Source organism: Lampetra fluviatilis, chromosome 45, assembly GCF_964198595.1.
Source record: "Lampetra fluviatilis chromosome 45, kcLamFluv1.1, whole genome shotgun sequence".
Lineage (NCBI taxonomy): Eukaryota > Metazoa > Chordata > Hyperoartia > Petromyzontiformes > Petromyzontidae > Lampetra > Lampetra fluviatilis.
The window spans coordinates 3,730,426-3,754,189 of record NC_136319.1 but is presented as its reverse complement, the minus strand read 5'-3'; the positions used below and the strand labels follow the sequence as shown (position 1 = coordinate 3,754,189).

Here is a 23,764-nt window from a genome sequence, read left to right as displayed (position 1 = left end):
ATCCGGCACTGACTGTGGTGGTTGGAAGCGTCCATCTAAGTCACCATTCAAACCCACAGTGTCCTGGTCTCGGCTCACTGCCGATGAAAGTTGCAAGCGGGAATTTCATTATTGTTTGCAGCTGGGGTTGGCATCGTCCCGTCCCTCCCCCTCCTCCTGACAATGGGCGAGTGTCAGGACTGTGGCTCATGCAGAGCTGCTATGGCTGCGTTGGGTACGCAGTCCAAACCTCCCCAGAAACCCTGGCTGACGGAGGTGGTGTTCCGGCTGACTGAGAGAAAGCGACAGGCTCTCTCCCACCGTCTACAGCATCCCAAGTCGGAGAATTCGGAGGCTTACCGCAGCCTTCGCTCGGAGGTTCAGAGAGCCGTGCCGCGCTGCAAGGATGGGTGGTGGTCGCGGGTTGCTGAGGAAATAAAATCTGCCTCAATTGCTCGCAACACATTCCTGCGGAGGGAGCTGGTAGGAACGTTGGGTTGCTCGGTCAATGGCCAGGGTCAACGGCGGCGTGGTGTATTCCGCAAATATGGCCGAATGTGAGGGCGGGCACAAGCCGGCGTGAGTAGGTTAAACGTTGAGTTTTATAAGGGTACCACGGGGTGACCAGCCCCTCCCCACCCAGCCCCTCCCCACCCAGCCCCACCCCTCCCACCCCCCACCCAGCCCCACTCTCCCCACCCAGCCCCTCCCCTCCCCACCCAGCCCCTCCCCACCCTCCCCACCCAGCCCCTCCCCACCCTCCCCTCTCCACCCAGCCCAACCCCTCCCATTTTTGGATGCACGACGGACGGACGGACACAATAATCCCCTGTGGGCTGGTGGAAGCAGGTGGTTCCTACCAGTATTAACAAATCACTCTTTAATTATCATCAAAAAAGTAACTTGCACCACCATACATAAAAACACCGTTAAGGGAAAGAACGGTGACCTCCGACCACCAGGAACAACTTCTGCAGATTTTCTGAGCATTTCTGCGAGGTCTTTGTGGAGGGGAAACCCCTCGGCCCAGATAATAGCATAGGGCAAGGTGAGGCTGCGGTGCCTCAAATATTGGAGCATTTGCCTCAACATTCTGTTACGGCTACACAGAGGAGTCAGAGTCACGCTCGATTCGCTGCTGAATGGCGGAGTTGGTGGGGAGGGAGGTCTAATGCCTTAAGCGACCTTCTACACGCCAGGTGACTGTAGTGAGTTTGGTGGAGGTGGGGGGCATAGGAGGTGCAGTACAACAGATGGGGCACTCCAGACTCCACGAGGAGGCAGAGTAGCCCCCAACTAGCGTATGCACGGTGGCTAGAAGCTACGAGTCTATTTATAGAGAGGATGAGACTGGTTAATCTCTCTCGCCCTCTCTCTGTGTCGCCACCACCATCACCATCATCATCCGATTAGAGAGGAATACACGGGGAGAGAAACACACACAGAGACAAGGTGAGTGTTAGAGAGACAGAGAGAGAGAGACAATGTGAGCAAAACAGGGAAATAGACACGGGAAGAGAGACGCAGATAGAGAGAGAAAGGTGAGTGCGAGTGAGAGATCCGGGGAGAGAGATGAGGTGAGCGTGAGAGAGACACGGAGAGAGAGGGACACTGGGAGAGACACAGAGGAACAGAGAGACACGGCGAGGGAAATACACACACAGAGAGACAAAGCGAGACGGAGAGACGGGGGGTAGACACGGGGAGAGAGACACACACACAAGGTGTGAGAAAGAACGATATAGAGAAACAAGGTAAGTGAGAGATAGAGCGGCATACAGGGAGAGAGAGACAAGGTGAGAGAGAGTGATATGGAGACAGAGAGAGACACACAGGGACACACACAGAGAGAGAGAGACATACATAGAGAGACAGAGAGAGACAAGACACAGTGAAACACAGAGACACACAGATAGAGAAGGTGAGCCACAGAGACGTAGAGAGACAGACAGACTGAGACACAGACTGCGACAAAGAAACAGAGAGACAAAGAGGCACAGATAGCGAAACAGAGAGACAAGACAGTGAAACACAGAGACACAGAGAGAGAAACACAGAGAGACAGAGAGAAACACAGAGAGACTGAGACAGACTGAGACAGAGAGACGCGACATCCGTGCGGTGTAGTTAGCAAGGGCCCATTATCGGCACCATCACCACCACCACAGTTGACTGATCAACCTCCATCTCTGGTTGTTTCGTGCAGGGATGGTGACCTCCACCTCTTTCACCCCCATCTGCTCCTTCCCCACCCCATCCACCTCCTGCTCCACCACCTCCCTCACCTCCACCTCTTCCTCCCCTTTCTCCCGCACCTCCACCCCCTCCACCTCTTCCCCTTCCCACACCTCCTCCACCACCTCCCCCATCTCCACCTCTTCCTCCCCTTTCTCCCTCACCTCCACCTCTTCCTCTTCCTCCACCTCTTCACCTTCCCCAACCTCCTCCTCCACCACCTCCACCTCTTCCCCTCCCTCCACCTCATCCTCCACCACCTCCACCTTCGCCACCTCTTCCTCCCCTTTCTCCCTCACCTCCACCTCTACCCCTTCCTCCACCTCTTCACCTTCCTCAACCTCCTCCTCCACCACCTCTTCCTCCACCTCATCCTCCACCACCCCCTCCACCTCTCCCCCTTCCCACACCTCCTCCTCCAACACCTCCCCCATCTCCACCTCTTCCTCCCCTTCCTCCCACACTTCCACCCCCTCCACCTCATCCTCCACCACCTCCACCTCTTCACCTTCCCCAACCTCATCCTCCACCACCTCTTCCCCTCCCTCCACCTCATCCTCCACCACCACCACCACCAACTCCACCATCTTCTCCTCGACCTCGAGCAGGAGCCCCCCACGGCTTCTCCGGGCTCCCGGGCGGTCCCCCAAGACCTCTCTGCTGCTCTTCCTCTTGATCCTGCCCCTGCTGCTGCTGGTGGTGGTGGGTGGTGCCGGGGCGGCGTGCCCAGCCCAGTGCAGCTGCGTCTACACGGGTCGCGGGGGCGAGAGGGGGACCCGGTAAGATGGGGGGGGGCCTTGGTGGTGGTGATGAGAGGATGGAAGGCTTGGTGCATGAGTGGGGGTTCTGTGCTGGTGGTGGTAGTTTTGGTGCGTATAGAAAGCAGTCCGGAAAAACAACCCCCTACCTCCTTGGTGGTGCCGGATGGTAAAGCTGTGATGAACAATGCAATGGGGGGGGGAAGCCAAATCCAATTGGCTATTCTCCTCGTGGCGTTTGTAGCCAACACAGCGGCCAATGGGGGCTCTGGACAGGCGTCAGGGGCTGGTCCACATTCAACCTAAGCATCACTTAACTATGTGGAACAAATGTAACTAAGCTTGTACTGAAGGCACCAGGGGGATAGGCGTCTATGACGTCTCCTGGCCAAACCCCATTTGGCGGAGCCAGGAGACCGAAACTGCACCCTCGGGGTTCCTCGGGAAATGGCAAAAAAGGCACTGTGAGTGGCTAAATGGGAATGTTTGAATGCTCACTGCAGAGGAGAGGCTGCCACTCCTCTGTCGTGAGCTGGACCAGTATTGCCTGGATCTCTGTGGTATTCAGGAGGTCCGGTGGACTGGCTCTGGCTCCAGGCACCATGAGGAGTGGACAGTCCTCTACTTGGGGCAAAAACTGCCAAACAATAGGGAGTGGTTCTTCTTTTGAACAAAAGAATGAAGGGAGTGTGGGAGAGTGACAGTGAGGTGTAGGAATCTGTAAGCCCCAGGGAACTGTGGGCTCGCCTCCCCATCAACCTGAAGCAAGGAATGGTGGTTTTGGTTGCTTATGACCCGACAAAAGATGAACATGAGTAGAGGGATGCAGGCAAGACTGATGAGTTAGATGTCTTCTATGACCTCATGTCACAAGTGTTAGCTAAAGTCATACTGTTGGGTGACTTTAATGCCCAAGTAGGTCATGACACTGGCACCTGGGCTGGAGTGATTGGAAGGCATGGGCCAAATCAGCTCAATAGCGACAGTTGGAGGCTACTAGACTTCTGTGCAGCCCATGGGCTTGTCATTACCAACACACATCATGGATGCATGCCGGGTCCAAGCAAGAACATCTGCTGGACTATTTAGTGATGGAACAGCGGATGCGGGCCCATTTCCTTGGCGCCAGGACATACCGTGGAGCTGATCTGCCTACTGACAATCGGCTTGTCATCTGTAAGATGCGCCTACCATTATTCCACTCTGGTAGTGGGTGTCCATCTAAGACCTAATTCAAGCCCACAGTGGCCTGGTCTCAGATAGCTCATGAAAGTTGCAAGTGAGAATTGGGAAGCATCCATCAGACACTGGCAATCCAGAGTCTGAAACCAGGCAAAGCGCCGGGCAGAGATGATCTCCCAAGCAAACTGCTAAGGGAGGATGGTGTTTCTATGCAGACTGCCCTACATGACATCATAAGTCTGGACCACTGGACGGATTCCGTAGGATTGGAAGGATGCCCTGGTGGCCCCCCTTTTTAAGAAGGGGACCTGCACAGACTGTAACAACTACCGAGGAATCTCCATCCTCAGTGCAGCGGGAAAGGTCCTGGCAAGAATGATTCAACATCACCTTTCCAGGCAAGCTGAGGAGAGGCTTTCAGAGCCCCAATGTGATTTCAGGCAAGGGCGGTCCTGCACAGATGCCAGATTTTCTCTCCATCTGCTACAGCAAAAATGTGTAGTGACATCGGGGATGTCACAGCATGGTGCCGTCCCGGGAGGGACGTGGCGTGCGATGTCCTTACATCGCCGACAGCGCCGGGTGGGTTGCTGTGTGATGCCGGCTCTAGCATAGCACGGCGTGCGATGCACCGTCATCGCATACACCCCGTAGGTGGGTGTAGTACCACCCCTAGCAGGGCTTGGTGAGCGCTGGAATAGCATGGGCACCACGCATAGCGTGTAGTGTGGGCTCCCACAAGGGGGAGCGGGAGAGTGTCAGCCCAGGGGCAGTGTTGCCCAGGGCCATGGCACTCTGCTTGACCCTGTAGATACGTGATCTGGACTGTCCACAGAGAAGGCCCCAGGTGGGGGGGTTAGGGTGTGATCACGTGTCCAGGAAGAGCTCTCGAGGGGGATCGAGAGGAAGCTAGAACGCTCGAGAAGGTGGGCGGGGCCGAGGTGGGTCCCTGAGAGGGACCGGGGTCGCTTCGTTCTACAAGCTGGAAGCTCTACGTCTACAAGCTGGAAACTCTACGTTCTATGAGGCATCAACACTTGGTTGGGGACCCGAGTGAGGGTCCGTACCTTCGTAGCTGTAACCCCTACGTATAGTGTAGTTAGCTGGGTGTTCACCACCGTAGGCTGTATCTGGTAAAGGGGCAGTTACCCCTTTGTGTTAACGTGCTGATGTTAGATAAATGTGTTGCCTCTAAAGAATAACGTCTGCGACTCAGTTGGACTCACTACAGGTGTATGGAATTCTAACAGGACCTACATCTCTGCTTTATTGACCTGGTCAAGTCCTATGATACCATCAATAGGCCAGGGCTCTGGTCTGTTCTTCGTGCTTCCTGACTCTCTGCTCACAATCATTAAGGACCTTCATGATGGTGGGCAGGCCCGGGTAAAGATACGTGGCTGGGAGTCAGAGCCATTCCCTGTTCACCTTGGCATGCGACAGGGATGTCCTCTGTCGCCCACATTCATCTCTCTCTCCCCATCTCCCAATCTCTCTCCCCGTCTCTCTTGCTATGTCCTATGCACAGACCCGGACATGTCCACCCAGCCGTGGGTTGTGCCGGGCGACTCTGTCCGCCTGCTGATGTCCCACACACTTGTCTGCCGGGTTACGTCCGGGTTGTTCTCCTACCTGCCTCTCTCCCCGTGTCTTTCTCTCACCCTATCTCTCTCCCTATCCCTCTCCCTTTCTCCCCTGGCCTCTCTAGCTCTGTGAGATGGAACAGATGGAGATTCATCTCTCTCTGTCTATCTGTCTCTGTCTCTCTACCTTCTCTCTCTGTCTCCCTGTCCCTCTCTCCCTGTCTCTCTTTCTCTCCCCGTGTCTCTCCTTTTCTCTCTCTTTCTGTCCTCATCTCTCTATCCCTGTCTCTCCCCCTGTCCATCCCTTACTCCCTGTCTCTGTGTCTCTCTTTCTCTCCCCCTGTCTTTCTCTCCCCTCATCTCTCTATCCCTGTCTCTCATTCCCTGTCCCTGTCTCTGTCTCTGTGTCTCTCTAGCTCTGTGCTGTGCACGGACCCGGACATGTCCACCCTACCTTGGGACGTGCCGGGCGACTCTGTCCGCCTGCTGGTGTCCCGTACACTTGTCCGCCGGGTGCCATCCGAGTCGTTCTACTACCTGCCGGAGCTGCGCTCGCTCACGCTGTCATGCAACCGCCTGTCAAGCATCTCGCACGGCGCCTTCTTCAACCTCAAGCTGCTCCGGGAGCTTCGCCTGCCCGGTACGATGACATGGAAAGGCATGGAGATGAGACGAGATGAAGACGAGACGCAGAGACAAGATGGAGACACGGAGACGAGACGGAGACATGGAGAGATGGAGACACAGAGACGATACGGAGACGAGACACCGAGACGAGATGGAAACGAGACGGAGTTGAGACACGGAGAGACGGAGACACGGAGACGAGATGGAGACGAGACACAGAGACGAGACACAGAGACGCGAGACGCAGAGACACCGAGACGAGATGGAGTTGAGATATGGAGAGACGGACACACGGAGACGATATGGAGATGAGACGGAGACACGGAGATGAGATGGAGACGAGACGCAGAGATGCGAGACACGAAGACACTGAGACATGGAGACGCGAAGACACGGAGATGCAGATACACGGAGACAAGACACGGAGACACGCAGACGTGAAGATGCGGAGACACGGAGCGCTCGAGGACAGACACACATGTCACTCTCCCCGTCTTTCCCCGTGTCTCTTTCTCTCCGTGTCTCTCTCCCCGTGTCGCTCTCCTCGTGTGTCTCTCCCCCCGTTTATCTCTCTCCCAGTGTTTTTTATCCTTGTGTCTCTCGCTCCCCGTGTCTCTCTTTCTATCTCTCTCTGCCCGTGTCTCTCTTCGTGTCTCTCTCCCCCCGTTTGTCTCTCTCTCCCATCTCTCTCTCCCCGTTTCTCTTTCTCCCCATGTCTCTCTCTATCTGTCTCTCTCTCTCTCTCCCTGTGTCTTTCTCCCCCCCCCCCCCATTTCTCTCTTTTTTACGATCAGAGGAAACAAGAAGATGATCGGTGTAGTCGGCACTTTGCTTCGTTCATGAATGAAAGATTTCCCCGTTACTCTCTCTTCCCGTGTCTCTCTCTCTCCCTGTCTCTCTCTCCCTGTCTTTCTCTCCCTGTCTCTCTCTCCCCGTGTCTTTCTACCCCCATATATATCTCTCTCTCCCCGTCTCTCTCTCTCCCTGTCACTCTCTACCTGTCTCTGTCGATCTGTCTCCCCGTGTCTCTCCCCCCCCCTCCGCCTCTCTCAGGGAATGTTCTCACATCTTTCCCGTGGGAGAGTCTCCAGGAGACTCCGTCTCTGCGTCTCCTCGACCTCAACGGGAACCGAATCAGCTCCCTGCCTGCCGAGTCAGCCCGGTGACTGACACAATCACGGATTGATTATTGGGGGGGAAAACTAATTTATTTACAACTGCTGCTGCTTCTTGTTGTTGTGTTTAGTTTGTTGTTTGACGTACGGTGCGAAAGATGTTCAACATACATACATGCATTCACTACTATATACTACACTAGTATACACTACTGTACACCACTACTATACACTACGTTAGTATACGCTACAGAACTCTACCCTACACTACTATGCACTACACTACACTAATATACTACATTGAAAATGTATTTCTTTAGAATTTCTTGTTGTGTGTACATTTTTTGTCTTTCCCCCACATCTCCAATTAGCATGGTTGGCTGCGTACGGTGCGAAAGAGGTTCAACATACATACAACATATACAGTGAGGGAAAAAGTATTTGATCCCCTGCTGATTTTGTACGTTTGCCCACTGACAAATAAATCATCAGTCTATAATTTTAATGGTAGGTTTATTTGAACAGTGAGAGACAGAATAACAACAACAAAATCCAGAAAAACGCATGTCAAAAATGTTATAAATTGATTTGCATTTTAATGAGGGAAATAAGTATTTGACCCCCTCTCAATCAGAAAGATTTCTGGCTCCCAGGTGTCTTTTATACAGGTAACGAGCTGAGATTAGGAGCATACTCTTAAAGGGAGTGCTCCTAATCTCAGCTTGTTACCTGTATACAAGACACCTGTTCACAGAAGCAATCAATCAGATTCCAAACTCTCCACCATGGCCAAGACCAAAGAGCTCTCCAAGGATGTCAGGGACAAGATTGTAGACCTACACAAGGCTGGAATGGGCTACAAGACCATCGCCAAGCAGCTTGGTGAGAAGGTGACAACAGTTGGTGCGATTATTCGCAAATGGAAGAAACACAAAAGAACTGTCAATCTCCCTCGGCCTGGGGATCCATGCAAGATCTCACCTCGTGGAGTTGCAATGATCATGAGAACGGTGAGGAATCAGCCCAGAACTACACGGGAGGATCTTGTCAATGATCTCAAGGCAGCTGGGACTATAATCACCAAGAAAACAGTTGGTAACACACTACGCCGTGAAGGACTGAAATCCTGCAGCGCCCGCAAGGTCCCCCTGCTCAAAAAAGCACATATACATGCCCGTCTGAAGTTTTCCAATGAACATCTGAATGATTCAGAGGACAACTGGATGAAAGTGTTGTGGTCAGATGAGACCAAAATGGAGCTCTTTGGCATCAACTCAACTCGCCGTGTTTGGAGGAGGAGGAATGCTGCCTATGACCCCAAGAACACCATCCCCACCGTCAAACATGGAGGTGGAAACTTTATGCTTTGGGGGTATTTTTTTGCTAAGGGGACAGGACAACTTCACCGCATCAAAGGGACGATGGACGGGGCCATATACCGTCAAATCTTGGGTGAGAACCTCCTTCTCTCAGCCAGGGCATTGAAAATGGGTCGTGGATGGGTATTCCAGCATGAAAATGACCCAAAACACACGGCCAAGGCAACAAAGGAGTGGCTCAAGAAGAAGCACATTAAGGTCCTGGAGTGGCCTAGCCAGTCTCCAGACCTTAATCTCATAGAAACTCTGTGGAGGGAGCTGAAGGTCCGAGTTGCCAAACGTCAGCCTCGAAACCTTAATGACTTGGAGAAGATCTGCAAAGAGGAGTGGGACAAAATCCCTCCTGAAATGTGTGCAAACCTGGTGGCCAACTACAAGAAACATCTGACCTCTGTGATTGCCAACAAGGGTTTTGCCACCAAGTACTAAGTCATGTTTTGCAGAGGGGTCAAATACTTATTTCCCTCAATAAAATGCAATCAATTTATAAAAAAATTTACATGTGTTTTTCTGGATTTTTTTGTTGTTATTCTGTCTCTCACTGTTCAAATAAACCTACCATTAAAATTATAGACTGATCATTTCTTTGTCAGTGGGCAAACGTACAAAATCGGCAGGGGATCAAATACTTTTTTCCCTCACTGTATACGAGGAAGAGACACGAGGGAAGGAGAGAGAGACACATGGCGAGGGAGATAGACACACAGGGTGTGATGTTGATGTTGTTAATGATGATGTTGTTGATATTGATATTGTTGAGGATGTTGATGATGATTATGTTGATGATCATGTTGATGTTGTTGATGATGATGATGTTAATGATGATGTTGCAGGTTCGTGTCTGACCTCTCGACCTTTGACCTGTCTGGTAACCGCCTTGTGACGCTGCCCTCTGACCTCCTCGAGCTGTGGACATTGTCAGCGCCTACACAGGCACAGGGTAAGGGTCACACGGGGTCACATGGGGTCAGATATACACGGGGTCACGGGGTCAGAGATTCACAGGGTTACGAGGTCACACAGTCATGTGCGCAATGAGGGACAGGTCGCAGTGCCATCGGGTCAGAGAGTCACCGGATCATCGGAACACAGGGACATGGGGACTTGCCTTCACGAGGTCAGAGAGAGACACGGGCAGAGTGAGAAACAGGGAGAGAGTGAGACACACTAACCCCACCCTCTACCCCTGTGCCCCCGTAGTAGGCGAGGGGCTGGAGGGAGACGTGGACCCGGACCGGGGACCCGTGACCCCCATTTCTCGGACACCTGTGCGGCTCATCCTAGGTACGATGGCCGTGTCGGTGGGGCGGGGGGGGGGTCACGATGGCCATGTCAATGGGGTTCATGATGGCCATGTCAGTGGGTAAGTTACCGATGGCCATGTGGGTGGGTTCACAATGGCCATGTGGGTGGGTTCACAATGGCCATATGAGTGGGTGGATTCACGATGGCCATTTGGGTGAACACCCAGCGGCGACCGAAGATTAGGGTTTTAACCTGATCTCCTCCCCGTATCCCTCTCTCCCCATATCTCTATCCTTCTCTCTCACGCACCTAGGGGGGGGAGGGTGGTCAGACATTTGTGACGATGTGTGACGAGGGGGGCGGGTTGAGAAATGTGACGACACGTCAAAATGCGCAAATTTAAATAAATATAGACAACACGTTCTACTTAATTAAATAGACTTTTTTATGTTTTCTCTTACAACATCAGAGTGCAGCGCCACATTAAATACCCACTACAATGACAATAGTTTAAAGCGATTTGAAGCATGTTTTTTTTGATTGAGTGACGTCATATTTGAGGGGGGGTCTGACTTTTTGTGACGCCGTGTGACGATGGGGGGGGTCAAAAATCGTCCAAAATCGCGTGACTTCATTTATGGACGGCCCCTCTCTCCCCGTGTATCTCTCTCCTCGTGTCTCTCTCTCCTCGTGTCTCTCTCTCACTGTCTCTGTAACCTGTGTGGTTATGTACTTGTTAAATTGGGCATATTTTCACGCTTCAGTATTATTAGAACCTCTTTATTTTCTTTTGAACATATTTTTTTATAAAGTGCTGAGGTGATGACCAGTGTGATGGAGAGACTTCACGTGGACACGATCACTGATCGATTCCATTCGGTGTGATCGATTCGGTGTGATCGAGTAGGCGTGTTACGTCACCGATTTTAGAATCGGCTCGGCGTGGCTCAGGTGAGACGCTGAATGAGGGAGCTCCGTAAACATTTCACTTGTAACTGCAAAATTAACACTTGGATCTAAAGTAATTGATGAGGATAAAGTAATAATTTGTACTAAAGTGCGTACTACCTGGAAACCTTTAAGGTTTTGGAGATTACATTTGGTTGTGAGAGTTTAAAAAAGTAAATTTTAGTAAAGTACGAATAATTCTAAACCTGCAATTAATCCCATATGCGCAGGGATTGATCAGTGAGGTGTAGGGCGTGAAGTTGACAGCACATTTGGTCGTTTCAGGTATAAGATTATTTTCTTTTGAATATTGTGTTAACGGGCGCACGGGAAACCTGATGGGAGGGCGTTACTCGCATGAGGCATATTATATTATTTTTACGAGTAAATGTAGCATGTTTGAATGCACAGGGGAGTCATCCATTGTAACAATCGATGGATGACTGGAATACTGGTGATGAAACAAAAATTGTTATTTTGTGATAAGTTGTGTTTTTCCCCTTTTTTCTGGCAACAAAACTGAAACCTTTTTTGAGCTGTACGCCTTTTGGCGTCCTCTGGTTGAGCACCAATTGGGTCGAGGCTCAAAAGAAAGCCGTCCCTTGGTGTGGACCAATCAGTTTCAAGGCCAATGCATATATTATCATAGTATGTTTTTTGTTTGCATTTTGACTGCAAGTATTATGGTTAATGCAGACATGAATGCTTGTAAAAGGTTTCCGTTTTGTTGCCAGAAAAAATGGGAAAAACCATATTATTATTGTGATAAGTTGCATTAAGTTTGTATCTTTCAATTATATTATTAAGTGGTCAAGCGGAGGGCTCAAAATGGCCACTCGGCGGATTCCGAGTTAAAACGTACAGATTTGCATGTAGTTGTGGATTTGAGAATCCGCTCGGCGTGGCGCAGGGATTTGATCAGTGAGGCGCGGGTGGCGTGAAGTTGACAGCACATTTGGTCGTTTCAGATGGTCCGACATGCTCGTGTGCTGGAGAGGTTGGTTCAATAAACCCACCGTGTATGAGCGGAGGTTCCTCCTGTGTTGCACACTCGAAATGAAGGACGTGGGCCGGTGCTCCAAGTCGAGGGCAAACATATTTATTGTCGTAAATCTGTAAAATGCAATAGCACGTGTGTCACACACAGCAATCCTCAACCCAGTTTCCATTTTCTCTTAAACCCAATTCTACTATTGATAAACCATCTTTGTCTTTGACAGTAACCTTTGCACTTCACTATTCGAATATAACTTTAATCCTAAGCTGTATGTCTATCGATACCATCGACTTATATCGGTATCTTACACCCATTATCTGTACTGTATGTGTACAGTATAGTACTGTACTTGTCACCATTTTACAACTTACTCCTATACATGTGTTCTATTCTCAAAAGCATTCCAAGTAGTCATACTCTGGGTGCATGGGCATGGTTAGTGAATAAACAGTATTAGGGTTAGCTAATTATAAGTATTAACGAGAGAACGTCATCCTTTACAGTGCACAGTGCTAAAATCCCTCCTATTGAATATATCACAAACTAACAATTCAAAGCCAAGCTTGAAGTCTAGAACAAGTCTAGAACAAGTATAGAACATTTCTATAATGATCAAAACCAACCTTTGGGTGCTTTACCTGTAAAATGCAACAGCACGTGTGTCACACACAGCAATCCTCAACCACGTGACTGGTGTACAAGTCCGGTTAATCAAGAACCCTGCCAGCCACCCACAGGCCCAACTCAGTTATCGCATGCTGGTGTACACACGTACATTCATGTACTGCACAGCACATAATGACTTTCACAAAACCACACTTTACTCCCTTGCTGCACGAGGAAATAATTAAAAGAGTGGTCCATTCCTACACTCTCCCCCACAGAATGAATGTCGTCTCGACACTCCATTTTTCCCCTTGCAAACCTTTTGCAGTCTTTTTCCTTAAACTGGTCATGAAAGGAGTTTATGAAATCGTGATAACAATTTCTCTAGGGATGATATCCCTTCCAAGATAGAGCCACTCCATAAGCGCTCTATTTTGGGTGAGCTCCAACTCTTTGTGCACAGAGAGACAGGAGCCCAAACATTGTATTATGCTTTTGGAATTACCAGACACTCTGGTATTATTAAACCAGGCTTCACATTTTACTGACCAGAAATGGTTAGGATTATTTTCCCAATACATGTCAAGATTAAATCCTTTGCAGGTTGTTAAGGCCCTGTGGAATTTAGCTCTTAGGTATTTACTTATCGGCCTACCAACATACTGGAAAACTTTTCCACACCATTTTTTTCATCTTAAGCAATAACCCATTCTTAACATATTAAACACAACACTTACAAAAAAACATCTTAAACAACTTAACAACCATATGACCACAGCTTATAGTTTGTCTTGATCACCCATTTTGTAGTCAAAAGTCACTTATTTCACCATGGCCTCCAGTAGCAACCACCAGCTATCCCTTCTGCTATCGGGCTCCTTCTCATGATGGTAGGTTCGCCCAAATTGTCCTAAGTGAGTGTCTTTGGCTGTCTCCTCTCTATTTGAGGGTGGCGTCTCCTGTTGTGATGACTACTCTCATCCTCTTCATTACTCTGTTCCAAGTCCTTTGCAGATTCACTTGCTGGACTCAACTGCTCTCCATTATTTATAGCCAAAACGGTCTCAGTATATTCTGATCCCTTATGTGAAGCTTTGCCCATTCTTTAAATAATGCCCCCACGTCTCGGTTTTCTGTCTGGCTTGCTTTTACTGTGGGCCTTTGATTTTTGCCTTTGTACTCCAATACTTTGTCAATTACTGGGTATCTTTGCTTGGCTTATCTGAGTTTACCCCTTAGGATCAGTTGCACCGAGAAAGCTAGTGAGTCACAATCCTCCTCTATTTAAATAGCATGGAGTGGTATCAATCTGGACCAGGCTGCTGATTCCTCATGCTGAATGGTGACTCCCTGCATTGTGGCACTAATCACATCTGGGCTGACTTTTTCAGTGCACTGAGTTATGAATCCATCAATGCCCAGTGGCATCCTTGATCCCTGCCTGTCACGCGGGAGACCGGAGTTCAATTCCCCGACGGGGAGCCAAGTGTGGCACATTAGGAATGGACCACTATTTTAATTATTTCCTTGTGCAGCAAGGGAGGAGTAAAGTGTGGTTTTGTGAAAGTCTTTTATCTGGCAACAAAACTGACACCTTTTTTACAAGGAGTCCTGTTTGCATAGACCACATCTGGTCCAACACCATGTGAGACTAGGCTCTAAGGAAAGCTGTCTCGGGTGTGGACCAATCAACTTCAAGGACAGTGCATACATTATCAGAGTTATGTTTTTTGTTTGCATTAGGTATTGTGGTCTATGCCAGGGGTCGGCAACCAAAATAACAAGAAGAGCCATTTCTTTCCAATTCGGTACAAAATTCAGTATTTCAAGAGCCGCAATGCATCTGAGTACATACTGTACATACGTACATATCGTCAAGAAGCAGCCCGTAAAGAGCCGCATGCGGCTCCGGAGCCGTAGGTTGCCGACACCTGGTCTATGCAAACATGACTCCTTGTAAAAAAGGTGTCAGTTTTGTTGCCAGATAAAAGGGTAAAAAAACTATTATCATATTTTTTTACTGGCAAATGAGGTTCCAATGGTGTTTGTGAAAGTCCTTATGTGCTGTGCAGTACACAAAAGCACGTGCGTCACACACAGCAAACCTCCACGAGTCGCCATTAACCACGTGACTGGTGTACAAGTCCGGTTAATCAATAACCCTGCCAGCCATCCACAGGCCCAACTCAGTTATCGCATGCTGGTGTGCACACGTGCATTGATGTACTGCACAGCACATAAGGACTCTGGATTCCTTGTGTCCAAGCGTGAGAGCAAGAAGATCACGCCGGAGAACCATCGGTTGTTATATTGTTCATTATTGTGTGCCCAAGAGAACGATCACTGCCAGGAAGAACCGAGGCACAGTGGGTGCGGATCACATCTCTCTGTCCCCGTTTCTCTTTCTCCTCGTCTCTCTCCCCGTGTATCTCCATCTGTCTCTCTCTCCTGCAGCCCTGCAGGAGAACCCGTGGCTCTGTGACTGCTCCCTCTCCCGCCTTCTCCTCCTGGCTCGGAGCGCTATGGGGGGCACCGGAGGTCAGGGTCAAGGTCAGGGTCAAGCGTGCCCAGCTCCCCCTAGGGTCATCCTGATGGATCCTGACACGGCCTGCGGGGGCCCCGGGGACCTCGCGGGGGTCCCCATGAGACTGGCCGGCATCGCGGTAGGAACCCCCAGCCCCACTGAGACCGTGAACCCGCTGCTTGCTGATGAGACACTGGATGTGGAAAGTCGGTGGCGGTGTTCGTGCGCCGGATCCAGGCATACGTCTCTCATCAACCGCCTCACGCCTCTCTCTTTCCTCCTCCACCTTCCCCTCCTCTCCATCCCTCCCCTCTTCCTCCAACCCCTCCCCATCTCCTCCCCCTCCTCTTTCCACTCGCCCCCTCCCCTTCTCCCTCTCCATTCTCCTCCTGCTCCTCCTCCTGTCTGTCCCTAAATCTCGCCCCCCGCCTCCTTCTCTTCCACCTCTCCCCCCACCCTCCTCTGCTTTTTTCACTCTCCCAATGCCCCTCCTCCGTAATATCCCCCCCTAGACCCCGTCTCCCCCTGGCGGGTGCCGCCCCCCTCGTGTGCAGGTCTCTGCCTCGCGCCTCACCTCAGCGCTGGGCTCCAGCCTCCTGCTGCGCTGTGACGCCAGCGGTACTCCAACGCCCACGCTGGAGTGGGCGCGGGGTGACGGGCGGGCACTCAACGCTACCGGTACACCCACTACTACTACTCACTATCACTACTACTCGCGACCACTATCACTACTACTACTGCCACTCACTACCAGTGGAGTGCCAATGCCGATGCTGCAGTGGGCACGCAGTGACCAGTACTCTACTACACACCACTTACTACTGCTTACTATCACTGCTCACTACACCGCTTACTAGCAGTACTCATTACCACTCACTATCACTCACTATCACCACTCACTATCACTACTACTACTACTGCCACTCACTACCAGTGGAGTGCCAATGCCGATGTTGCAGTGGGCACGTAGTGACCAGTACTCTACTACACACCACTTACTAATGCTTACTATCACTGCTCACTACACCACTTACTAGCAATACTCATTGCCACTCACTATCACTCACTATCACCACTCGCTATCACTACTACTCACTTTCACTATCACCACTCGCTGTCACTCACTACTCACGACCAGCAATCACTGCCAGCGGAGCGCCAACACCACTACAATAAATTATACACTACGCTATACATTACACTATACACTACACAAGACTCTACACTATGCACTACATTACATTATACACTAGGCAATACACTATGCTATACACAATATAATATATACGCTATACATTACATTTTACACTACACTATACACTACAATATATTATACACTCCGCTATACACTACGCTATATACTACAATACACTATGCACTACAATACACTATACACTACGTTATACACTATGCTATACACCGCTGGTCGGTTCTCTCTGTAACTCATCTCTCTCGCTCACTGTATATCTCTCTAACCCTTCCCTCACTGTCTCTTTCTCTCTAACCCACCTCTCGCTGTCTCGGACGGTGCCATCGGCCCGTGTGGCTCAGCCGAATCTCCCCAGGGGCACCAGACTCTGTGCGTGCGTTCTGCGGTGCCAGGGAAGGTCTAGCCCCGCCAGTACTTGCGCGCGGCTCGGCCCCAATGTTCCGTCTTTTGGGGTCCATTTTGAGGAGGCTGAAGTTGCATTTTTACAAGAGCAGTTTCATATACGTGGGGTTGGGAGTGTTTTACCTGGCTAATAAGCACCACGATTTTGCAAACTTCATCTGTTTTCCAAGCCAAAAATGGCAGTTTACAAGACCAGGAAAAAAGATGCCGCGAGGCGACACTGATGGCTGCTCTGCGGTGCCGATGTTTCAGGGGCCTGGGCAAGGGGCGGCTTCGGCTGGAGCACGCTGCGCCACTCCAATGCCGGCGACGTGCGTTGGTGCAAAAAAAAGAAGAGGAAGAGCTCTTCCCTACCGAAGTGATCGCCCGTAGCCACTGCCAACACCTACTGCCATGGCTTCGGGTGTCAAGATAGCCAGTCTGAACTGCAACAGTGCTCGCAGCGACAAAAGGTGGCACTGCGTCTGTCGCTTTCTCGACGAGCAGAGGGCAGACGTAACTTTCCTGTTGGGTTCACTGGGTGTCCAACAAAAGCAGCTTCAGCTCTAGCCAGCAATGGTGGTAAAACAAAAAGGCACAGGTCAGGGGCTCTCTGAGCCAGCACGCCACCACCAAGAAGGAGGTGGTACAGCACCTATAGAGCGAGCTTGCTACTGCTAGGGGTGGAGCTGAGCTCATCCCAGAACACACACTTGTCATACATGGCCGCTCCCTCCAAATATTTCTTTCGATTACAAAACAAACGTGTGAGCATCAACATTTTAAGCTTACAAACCCCAAAGGGAGAGACAGCCGCAGCTGAGGGGAACATCACTAAGATTGCGAGGGAATTATATTCTGTTTTATTCACTACCGAAGGCATACATGACGAGGCTGTCCAGGAACTGCTATACGAGGCCCTACCCAAGGGGACCCTGAGAGCGAGCGTCTGGAAAGCCCTGTCACCGCCAAGGAGCTCCACGCCACTATGAAAGGACTCGCAGGACGTCACCACACTCTGCCGGGCAGTGACGGTCTACGAGAAGGCCCCTAGTGCCAAGGTTAACTGGCCGAAGTGTGAGGCTCTCTGTGTTTGGGGTCACAGTGTGCCATGCGTTCTATGCTCCTCCCAGGAGGAGTCGGTTGGCAGGCCGAGGGGATCAAATATCTAGGAATTTACCTGGGGAAACCACGTCACCCAGAACAATTGGACCGAGTTGGAAGACACAATTGAGGCTAAATTGCTGTTTTGGGCATGCCTCGCCCCACTGATATCCTTAAGCGGGCGAGTGCTTATACCGAATAAGCTGGCAGCTTCTGTGCTGTGGCATAAGGCCAAAGCCCTCCAGCCCCCGCACTGGCTATTCACGAGAGCAAACCGGTCACTCACCCACTTTGTGTGGGCAAGGGCGGCCAGGGCCTGGTGGATGTCTCTGCCAGGGTGATGAGCTTCAGACCGTAAGGTGGTTGCTGCAGAAACGGGAGAGCTACCCTGGAAGTCGCCGGCCCTCAGCCTGCTGAGAGACGTGGGGGGCGGAGGGTGCCTGGGGTACGGGAGGAAGCTCTTCCTGTTGGACGTGGCCCTGGTCGACTACACGAGGCTGCCAGGGTATTATCAGAGCCTTTTGAATGCATGGCGGAGCCTTGAATGGAGCAGGGCACGCCCGCACTGTGCTCTCCAACATTTCCTGCACAAACACTTGTTCAGCAATAACCTCTTCAAAGGAATCAGAGGGGAGAGAACGCTAGCCCTCCGTTTCACCTCGGCAGGGGTGCGGATGGTCAGCGACCTCGGGAAGAGCCACAACCACCATTGCAAGTGGAAGACCATGGCTGAGATCAGCAGCACTGCGGGGCTCCGCTCCATGGTCGCCAGAGAGAAGCTGTTGCGGGAAGTGATTGCAGGGATGCGGGAGCTGAGGCTGAAGCTGGAGGCACTCGGAGTTGTACTTTTCCAGCACCTAGCCTCCCGAGTGCTGTGACTCAGGAAAGCCACACCACCTCTACATAACAAAGGCTCAGTCAACCATTCTACACAACAAAGACTAATTTCCTGGCAGCGATTTCAGCCGCACCACCTCTACATAACAAAGGCTCAGTCAACCATTCTACACAACAAAGACTCATTTCCTGGCAGCGATTTCAGCCGCATCACTTATACATAACAAAAGGCTCAGTCCCATTTACACGCACCTTTACATCATCCGCACCTAGTTTACACAACAAAGGCTCATTCCTAACAGCGTGCTTCAGCCGCACCGAACCTCACAAAAATAATATCCAGGTGCCTGCCTTGGCTCCTCCCACCCTCAACCAGTATAAATACAAGGACTGTTTTCTTGGAATTTCTCTCACTTGATACAGCTATCGTGCTGTGACGGTTCCACCTGAAGACGGAAGCTTGTGTTGCCTCCGAAACGTCGTGATTTTTTATTTTATTTTTATTTTACTTTTATTAATTTTAGTATTTTACCTACGTGACTTTATCTAAAAAACCTAAGAATACTGCTCAAGCTTGCAGACTGCAAGAGCGCCCCAAAGAAAGTGCTCTATATGTGCTGTGTCAAGACACTACATTTTCAAGACCTGGCCATCCTACCAGACATGAAATGGAGAGGCAATTTATCTTCCCTGATCGAGGCCGCCCTCCAGTGAAAGCACCTGTACAAGCCCCCATAGCCAAATGCTGCGGGGACCTCCAGTGGAGGTTGGCACACTGGGACGCTGCCTTCGGCAGTGTGGCTCAGCAGAATAGGCCCAGGGTCATCAGATTTTTGTGCGTTCTGTGGTGCGAAGGAGGATCTGGCCCACCAGTACTTGGGGTGTCCACGGTTCAACCCAATGTTCTGGAGTTTGGGATCCATCTTTAGGAAACTGGAGGTGCCTTTTTACAAGAGCTGGTTCACATATCGGGTGCCTTACCTGGCAAATAAGCGCCACAATATCGTAAACTTCGTCTGCACCCAAGTAAACATGGCAGTTTACAAGACCTGAAAAAAAACTGCGAGGTGACACGGACGATGGCTGCTCGTTGGTGGAGATGTTGAGGGGTCTGCTCAAGGCACGGCTCAGGCTAGAGCACACGTACCACTCCTATGCCGGGAAGCGCGTGTATTCCTTGTATGGTGGGGGCCTGGTCAAGCCCTCTGCACCAACACAAACGGTTCACTGATTTTTACGTTTTAACTAGTTAACTTTACGCAGGCTACGTGCGTGACGATGCAGTGCTTGCATTGCACGTGGCTTTGTGGCGCATGTGCCGCGGGTTGCAATTGTGATGTGCTGTACTCGATGTTGGTGATCCCGTATCAAAAGCGGCTCCAGAGCTATTGCTGCTGGCAGCAAGAAAAGTGGTTTAAAAGTCCAAAGTCTCTCTCTCTCTCTGAACCATCTCTCTCTCTAAACCAACTCTCTCACTCTGGCTCTCTCAGTGATCCAGGAGTCTCCGGATAGCGGCTCCCGCTGGTCCGTGCTCTCTCTGCCCGTGGTCTCCTACGGCGATGCGGGCGTCTACCTGTGCCGTGCGCGCAACATGGCCGGGACGGAAGACGCCATGATCTCACTCCGCGTGGTCGGAGTCCTCACCACCACTGCCTCACCTCCTCCACCTCCTCCTCCTCGCAGCTACGGTGGGGGGAGGTGTGGTAGTGGGGAGGGGTGGTCGTGGATGGTATTGGGGAGCGGTGGTAGTGGATGGTAGTGGGGAGGAGTAGTAGTGAGGGAGGGTGGGTAGTGGTAGTGGGGAGGGTAATGGTAGTGGGGAGGGGTGGTAGTGGGGAGGTAGTGGGTGGTAGTGATGGGTCGTAGTGGATGGTAGTGGGGAGGGGTGGGTGTGGGGAGTGGGGAGAGATGGTAGTGGCGAGGTAATGGGCGGTAGTGGGGAGGGGTGGTAGCGGATGGTAGTGGGGAGGGGTGGTAGTGGGGAGGGGTGGTAGTGGGGAGGGGTGGTAGTGGGGAGGGGTGGTAGTGGGGAGGTGTGGTAGTGGGGAGGGGTGGTCGTGGATGGTATTGGGGAGCGGTGGTAGTGGATGGTAGTGGGGAGGAGTAGTAGTGAGGAGGGTGGGTAGTGGTAGTGGGGAGGGTGGGTAATGGTAGTGGGGAGGGGTGGTAGTGGGGAGGTAGTGGGTGGTAGTGAGGGGTCGTAGTGGATGGTAGTGGGGAGGGGTGGGTGTGGGGAGTGGGGAGGGATGGTAGTGGCGAGGTAATGGGCGGTAGTGGGGAGGGGTGGTAGCGGATGGTAGGGGGGAGGGGTGGTAGTGGGGAGGAGTGGTAGTGGGGAGGGGTGGTAGTGGGTGGTAGTGGGGAGGGGTGGTAGTGGGGAGGTGTGGTAGTGGGGAGGGGTGGTAGTGGGTGGTAGTGGGGAGGGGTGGTAGTGGATGGTAGTGGGGAGGGGTGGTATTGGGTGATAGTGGGGAGGGGTGTTAGTGGAACGGGGTGGTAGTGGAGAGGGGTGGCAGTGGGGAAGGGTGGCAGTGGGTGGTAGTGGGGAGGGGTGGTAGTGGGTAGTGGGGAGGAGTGGTAGCGTAGAGTGGTGGTAGTGAGGAGGGGTGGTAGGTGTCGGTGAGTGGATGAGTCACTGGTTGAGTAGCTAAGTGAGTGGATGAGTAGGTGGGTGAGTAGCTAGGTGAGTGGATGAGTCAGTGGGTGGATGACTAAGTGAGTGGATGACTAAGTGGGTGAGTGACTAGTTGATTAGATGCGTCAGTGCATGAGTGGTTAGGTGAGTGAAATAAGTCGGTGATTAATTGGGTGAGTAGGGGCCCCCAAAAGGAAGGGGATAGCTTAGCTAGTGGGGTCTCCCTTTGCCAGGAAGGGGTCCCTCTTCGGAGGCCGCTAGATCCCCTGTATCCCAGACTCCCTGACTGAACCCCCCGACTGCATCCCCTCCACAGACACGGGGACCGTTGGGATGTCAGAGGGAGCTGGGTCCAGAGAAGGGACTCGTGGGGATGCCTCTCGCGGTGAGGGAAGCCCCGGGCGGTCCAGCCGGCCGCCGCTGCTACGGCTGCTTAGGGGGCCCGAGGGGATGGACGCCGGGGGGGTGCCCAGGGGGGACCCCTTCAGCGTGCTCCTGGACTGGGCGACCGACGGGGACGAGCGGGGAGTGGGGGGCGGGGCAGATGTGGGGGGCGTGGGGAGACGGAGAAAGGAGGCAAGTGGCTTCTCCACACTCACTCCCCTCCACGCTCTCTCCTCCCTCTCTCCTCTCATCTCACTGAACTTCTCATCACACTCTCTCCTCTCATCTGACTCTACTCCCCTCTCTCTCTCCTCTCACTCCACTCCACGCACTCTCCTACCTTCTCATTTTACTCTACTCTCTTCACACTCTCCCCTTTCATCTCACTCTACTCCCCTCCACATGCTTCAGTGCCTCCTCTGCTCTACCACGATCACCATCATTACCATCACCACCATTATCATCACCACCACCAACAACATCCGCCGTTTGCCACTAAGTGGCGGTGACGTCACCACTCACAGGGGGGTGACTACTTCTTCCAATATTTGAGGCACGGCAGCCCCAGCAGGGTTATTCCCATCTTGCCTGATGATGTTATTTTGGTTGAGGGAATTATCCTCCTCCCAAGAACTCATGGAAATGCTCAGCAAACCTGAAATCCCGTTCCTGGGGGTTGGAAATCATATTGCCATTCTTTTCCTTAAGGATGGTGAAATGAGGAGATCCAAGTTACTTTAGATGGAATTAAATCGTGATTTGTGATTGCGGGCTACTGAGACAGATTCAATCTCCTTAGCAACCCGTGCCCACTACTCATCCTTCCAGTTCCGCATGGCTCTCCGAATCTCTGAGCAAATGCTTGGGTAAGCCTCCTCATTCTCCTATGTTGGATTTGTAGACGACCCACCAGAAAATCTGCTCCCTCAACCAGGGTCTATGGGGAGGTCTAGATCACATACGCAAATGCGGCCATTACAGCTGCATGATCCACAGTCCTGAACCTTAATCATTTCCACTCAGCATCAAAAGGTGGGGTGGACGATGCCAACCCCAGCCGCAAGCAATGTTGAAATTCCTGCTTGAAACTATCCTCAGCTAGCTGAGAGGAGGCCACTGTGGGTTTGATTGGGGTCCTAGAGGGACACCCACCACCGGAGTGGAAGAATGGCAGGCACATCTTACAGATGACAAGGCAATGGTCAGTGGGCAACAGATCAGCTACACGGTAGGTCCTGTTTTCAAAGACATGGGCCTGCATCCGCTGTTCCGCCACTGTATAGTCGAGTAGATGTTCTTGCTTGGACCCAGAATGTATCCATGATGTTGTGTAGATGTGCCAATGCTGGAATAGCATCTTGATCATTACAAGCCCATGCACTGCACAGAAGTCTAGCAGCCTTCTACCGTTATTTTTTAGCTGATCTGGCCATGTCTTCCAATCACTTCAGCCCAGGTGCCTGCGTCATCACCTACTCGGGCATTAAAGTCACCTAACAGGATGACTCGATCCCGAGGGGCCACATTAACTAGCACCTGTGACAGGAGGTTATAGGTGTCTGACTCATCGGCCTTATATGCTTCCATGCACTGATGTTGATCTTCAGTGGGGGCATAAACAACCACCACCATTCCTCACCTCTTTTTGATGGGGAGGTTAGCCCACAGTAGCCCGGGGCTTACAGCTTCCCACACCTCACCACCACGCTCCCACGTCCCCTTCATTATTTTGTTCAGAAGAAGAGTCACTTCCTGGTGTGTGGCAGTTGCCTGCCCCGAGTAGAGGACTGTCCACCCCTCATGGTGGCTGGAGCCAGAGCCAGTCCACCGGACCTCCTGAATGCCTCAGAGATCCAGGCGACAGAGGATTGGCAGCCTCCCCTCCACAGTGAACGTTTGGAGTTGCTTTTTTCCGTTTCTGGAGGAACCCCGAGGGTGCGGGTTCAGTCTCCTGGCTGCGCTTAATGGTGTTTGGCCAGGAGACCTCACAAACGCCTGTCCCCCTGGTGCCTTCAGTACAAGCTTGGTTAGATAT

General features: G+C 51.7%; 1 protein-coding gene across 1 annotated transcript in view; it reads left to right on the top strand.

Annotated features, from left to right (window-relative positions):
* Nucleotides 1-2,787: 2,787 nt before the first annotated feature.
* LOC144947430 (uncharacterized) overlaps nucleotides 2,788-23,764 on the top strand; it is a gene marked incomplete at its 5' end in the record, with an annotated part of 32,863 nt that continues 11,886 nt past the window's right edge. The window contains 9 exons of the mRNA XM_078876677.1: nucleotides 2,788-2,993; nucleotides 6,154-6,377; nucleotides 7,418-7,526; nucleotides 9,692-9,798; nucleotides 10,059-10,142; nucleotides 15,109-15,317; nucleotides 15,691-15,856; nucleotides 20,201-20,398; nucleotides 21,662-21,921. Coding sequence (XP_078732803.1) covers nucleotides 2,788-2,993; nucleotides 6,154-6,377; nucleotides 7,418-7,526; nucleotides 9,692-9,798; nucleotides 10,059-10,142; nucleotides 15,109-15,317; nucleotides 15,691-15,856; nucleotides 20,201-20,398; nucleotides 21,662-21,921 — 1,563 coding nt within the window. The remainder of the gene's footprint in view (nucleotides 2,994-6,153; nucleotides 6,378-7,417; nucleotides 7,527-9,691; nucleotides 9,799-10,058; nucleotides 10,143-15,108; nucleotides 15,318-15,690; nucleotides 15,857-20,200; nucleotides 20,399-21,661; nucleotides 21,922-23,764) is intronic.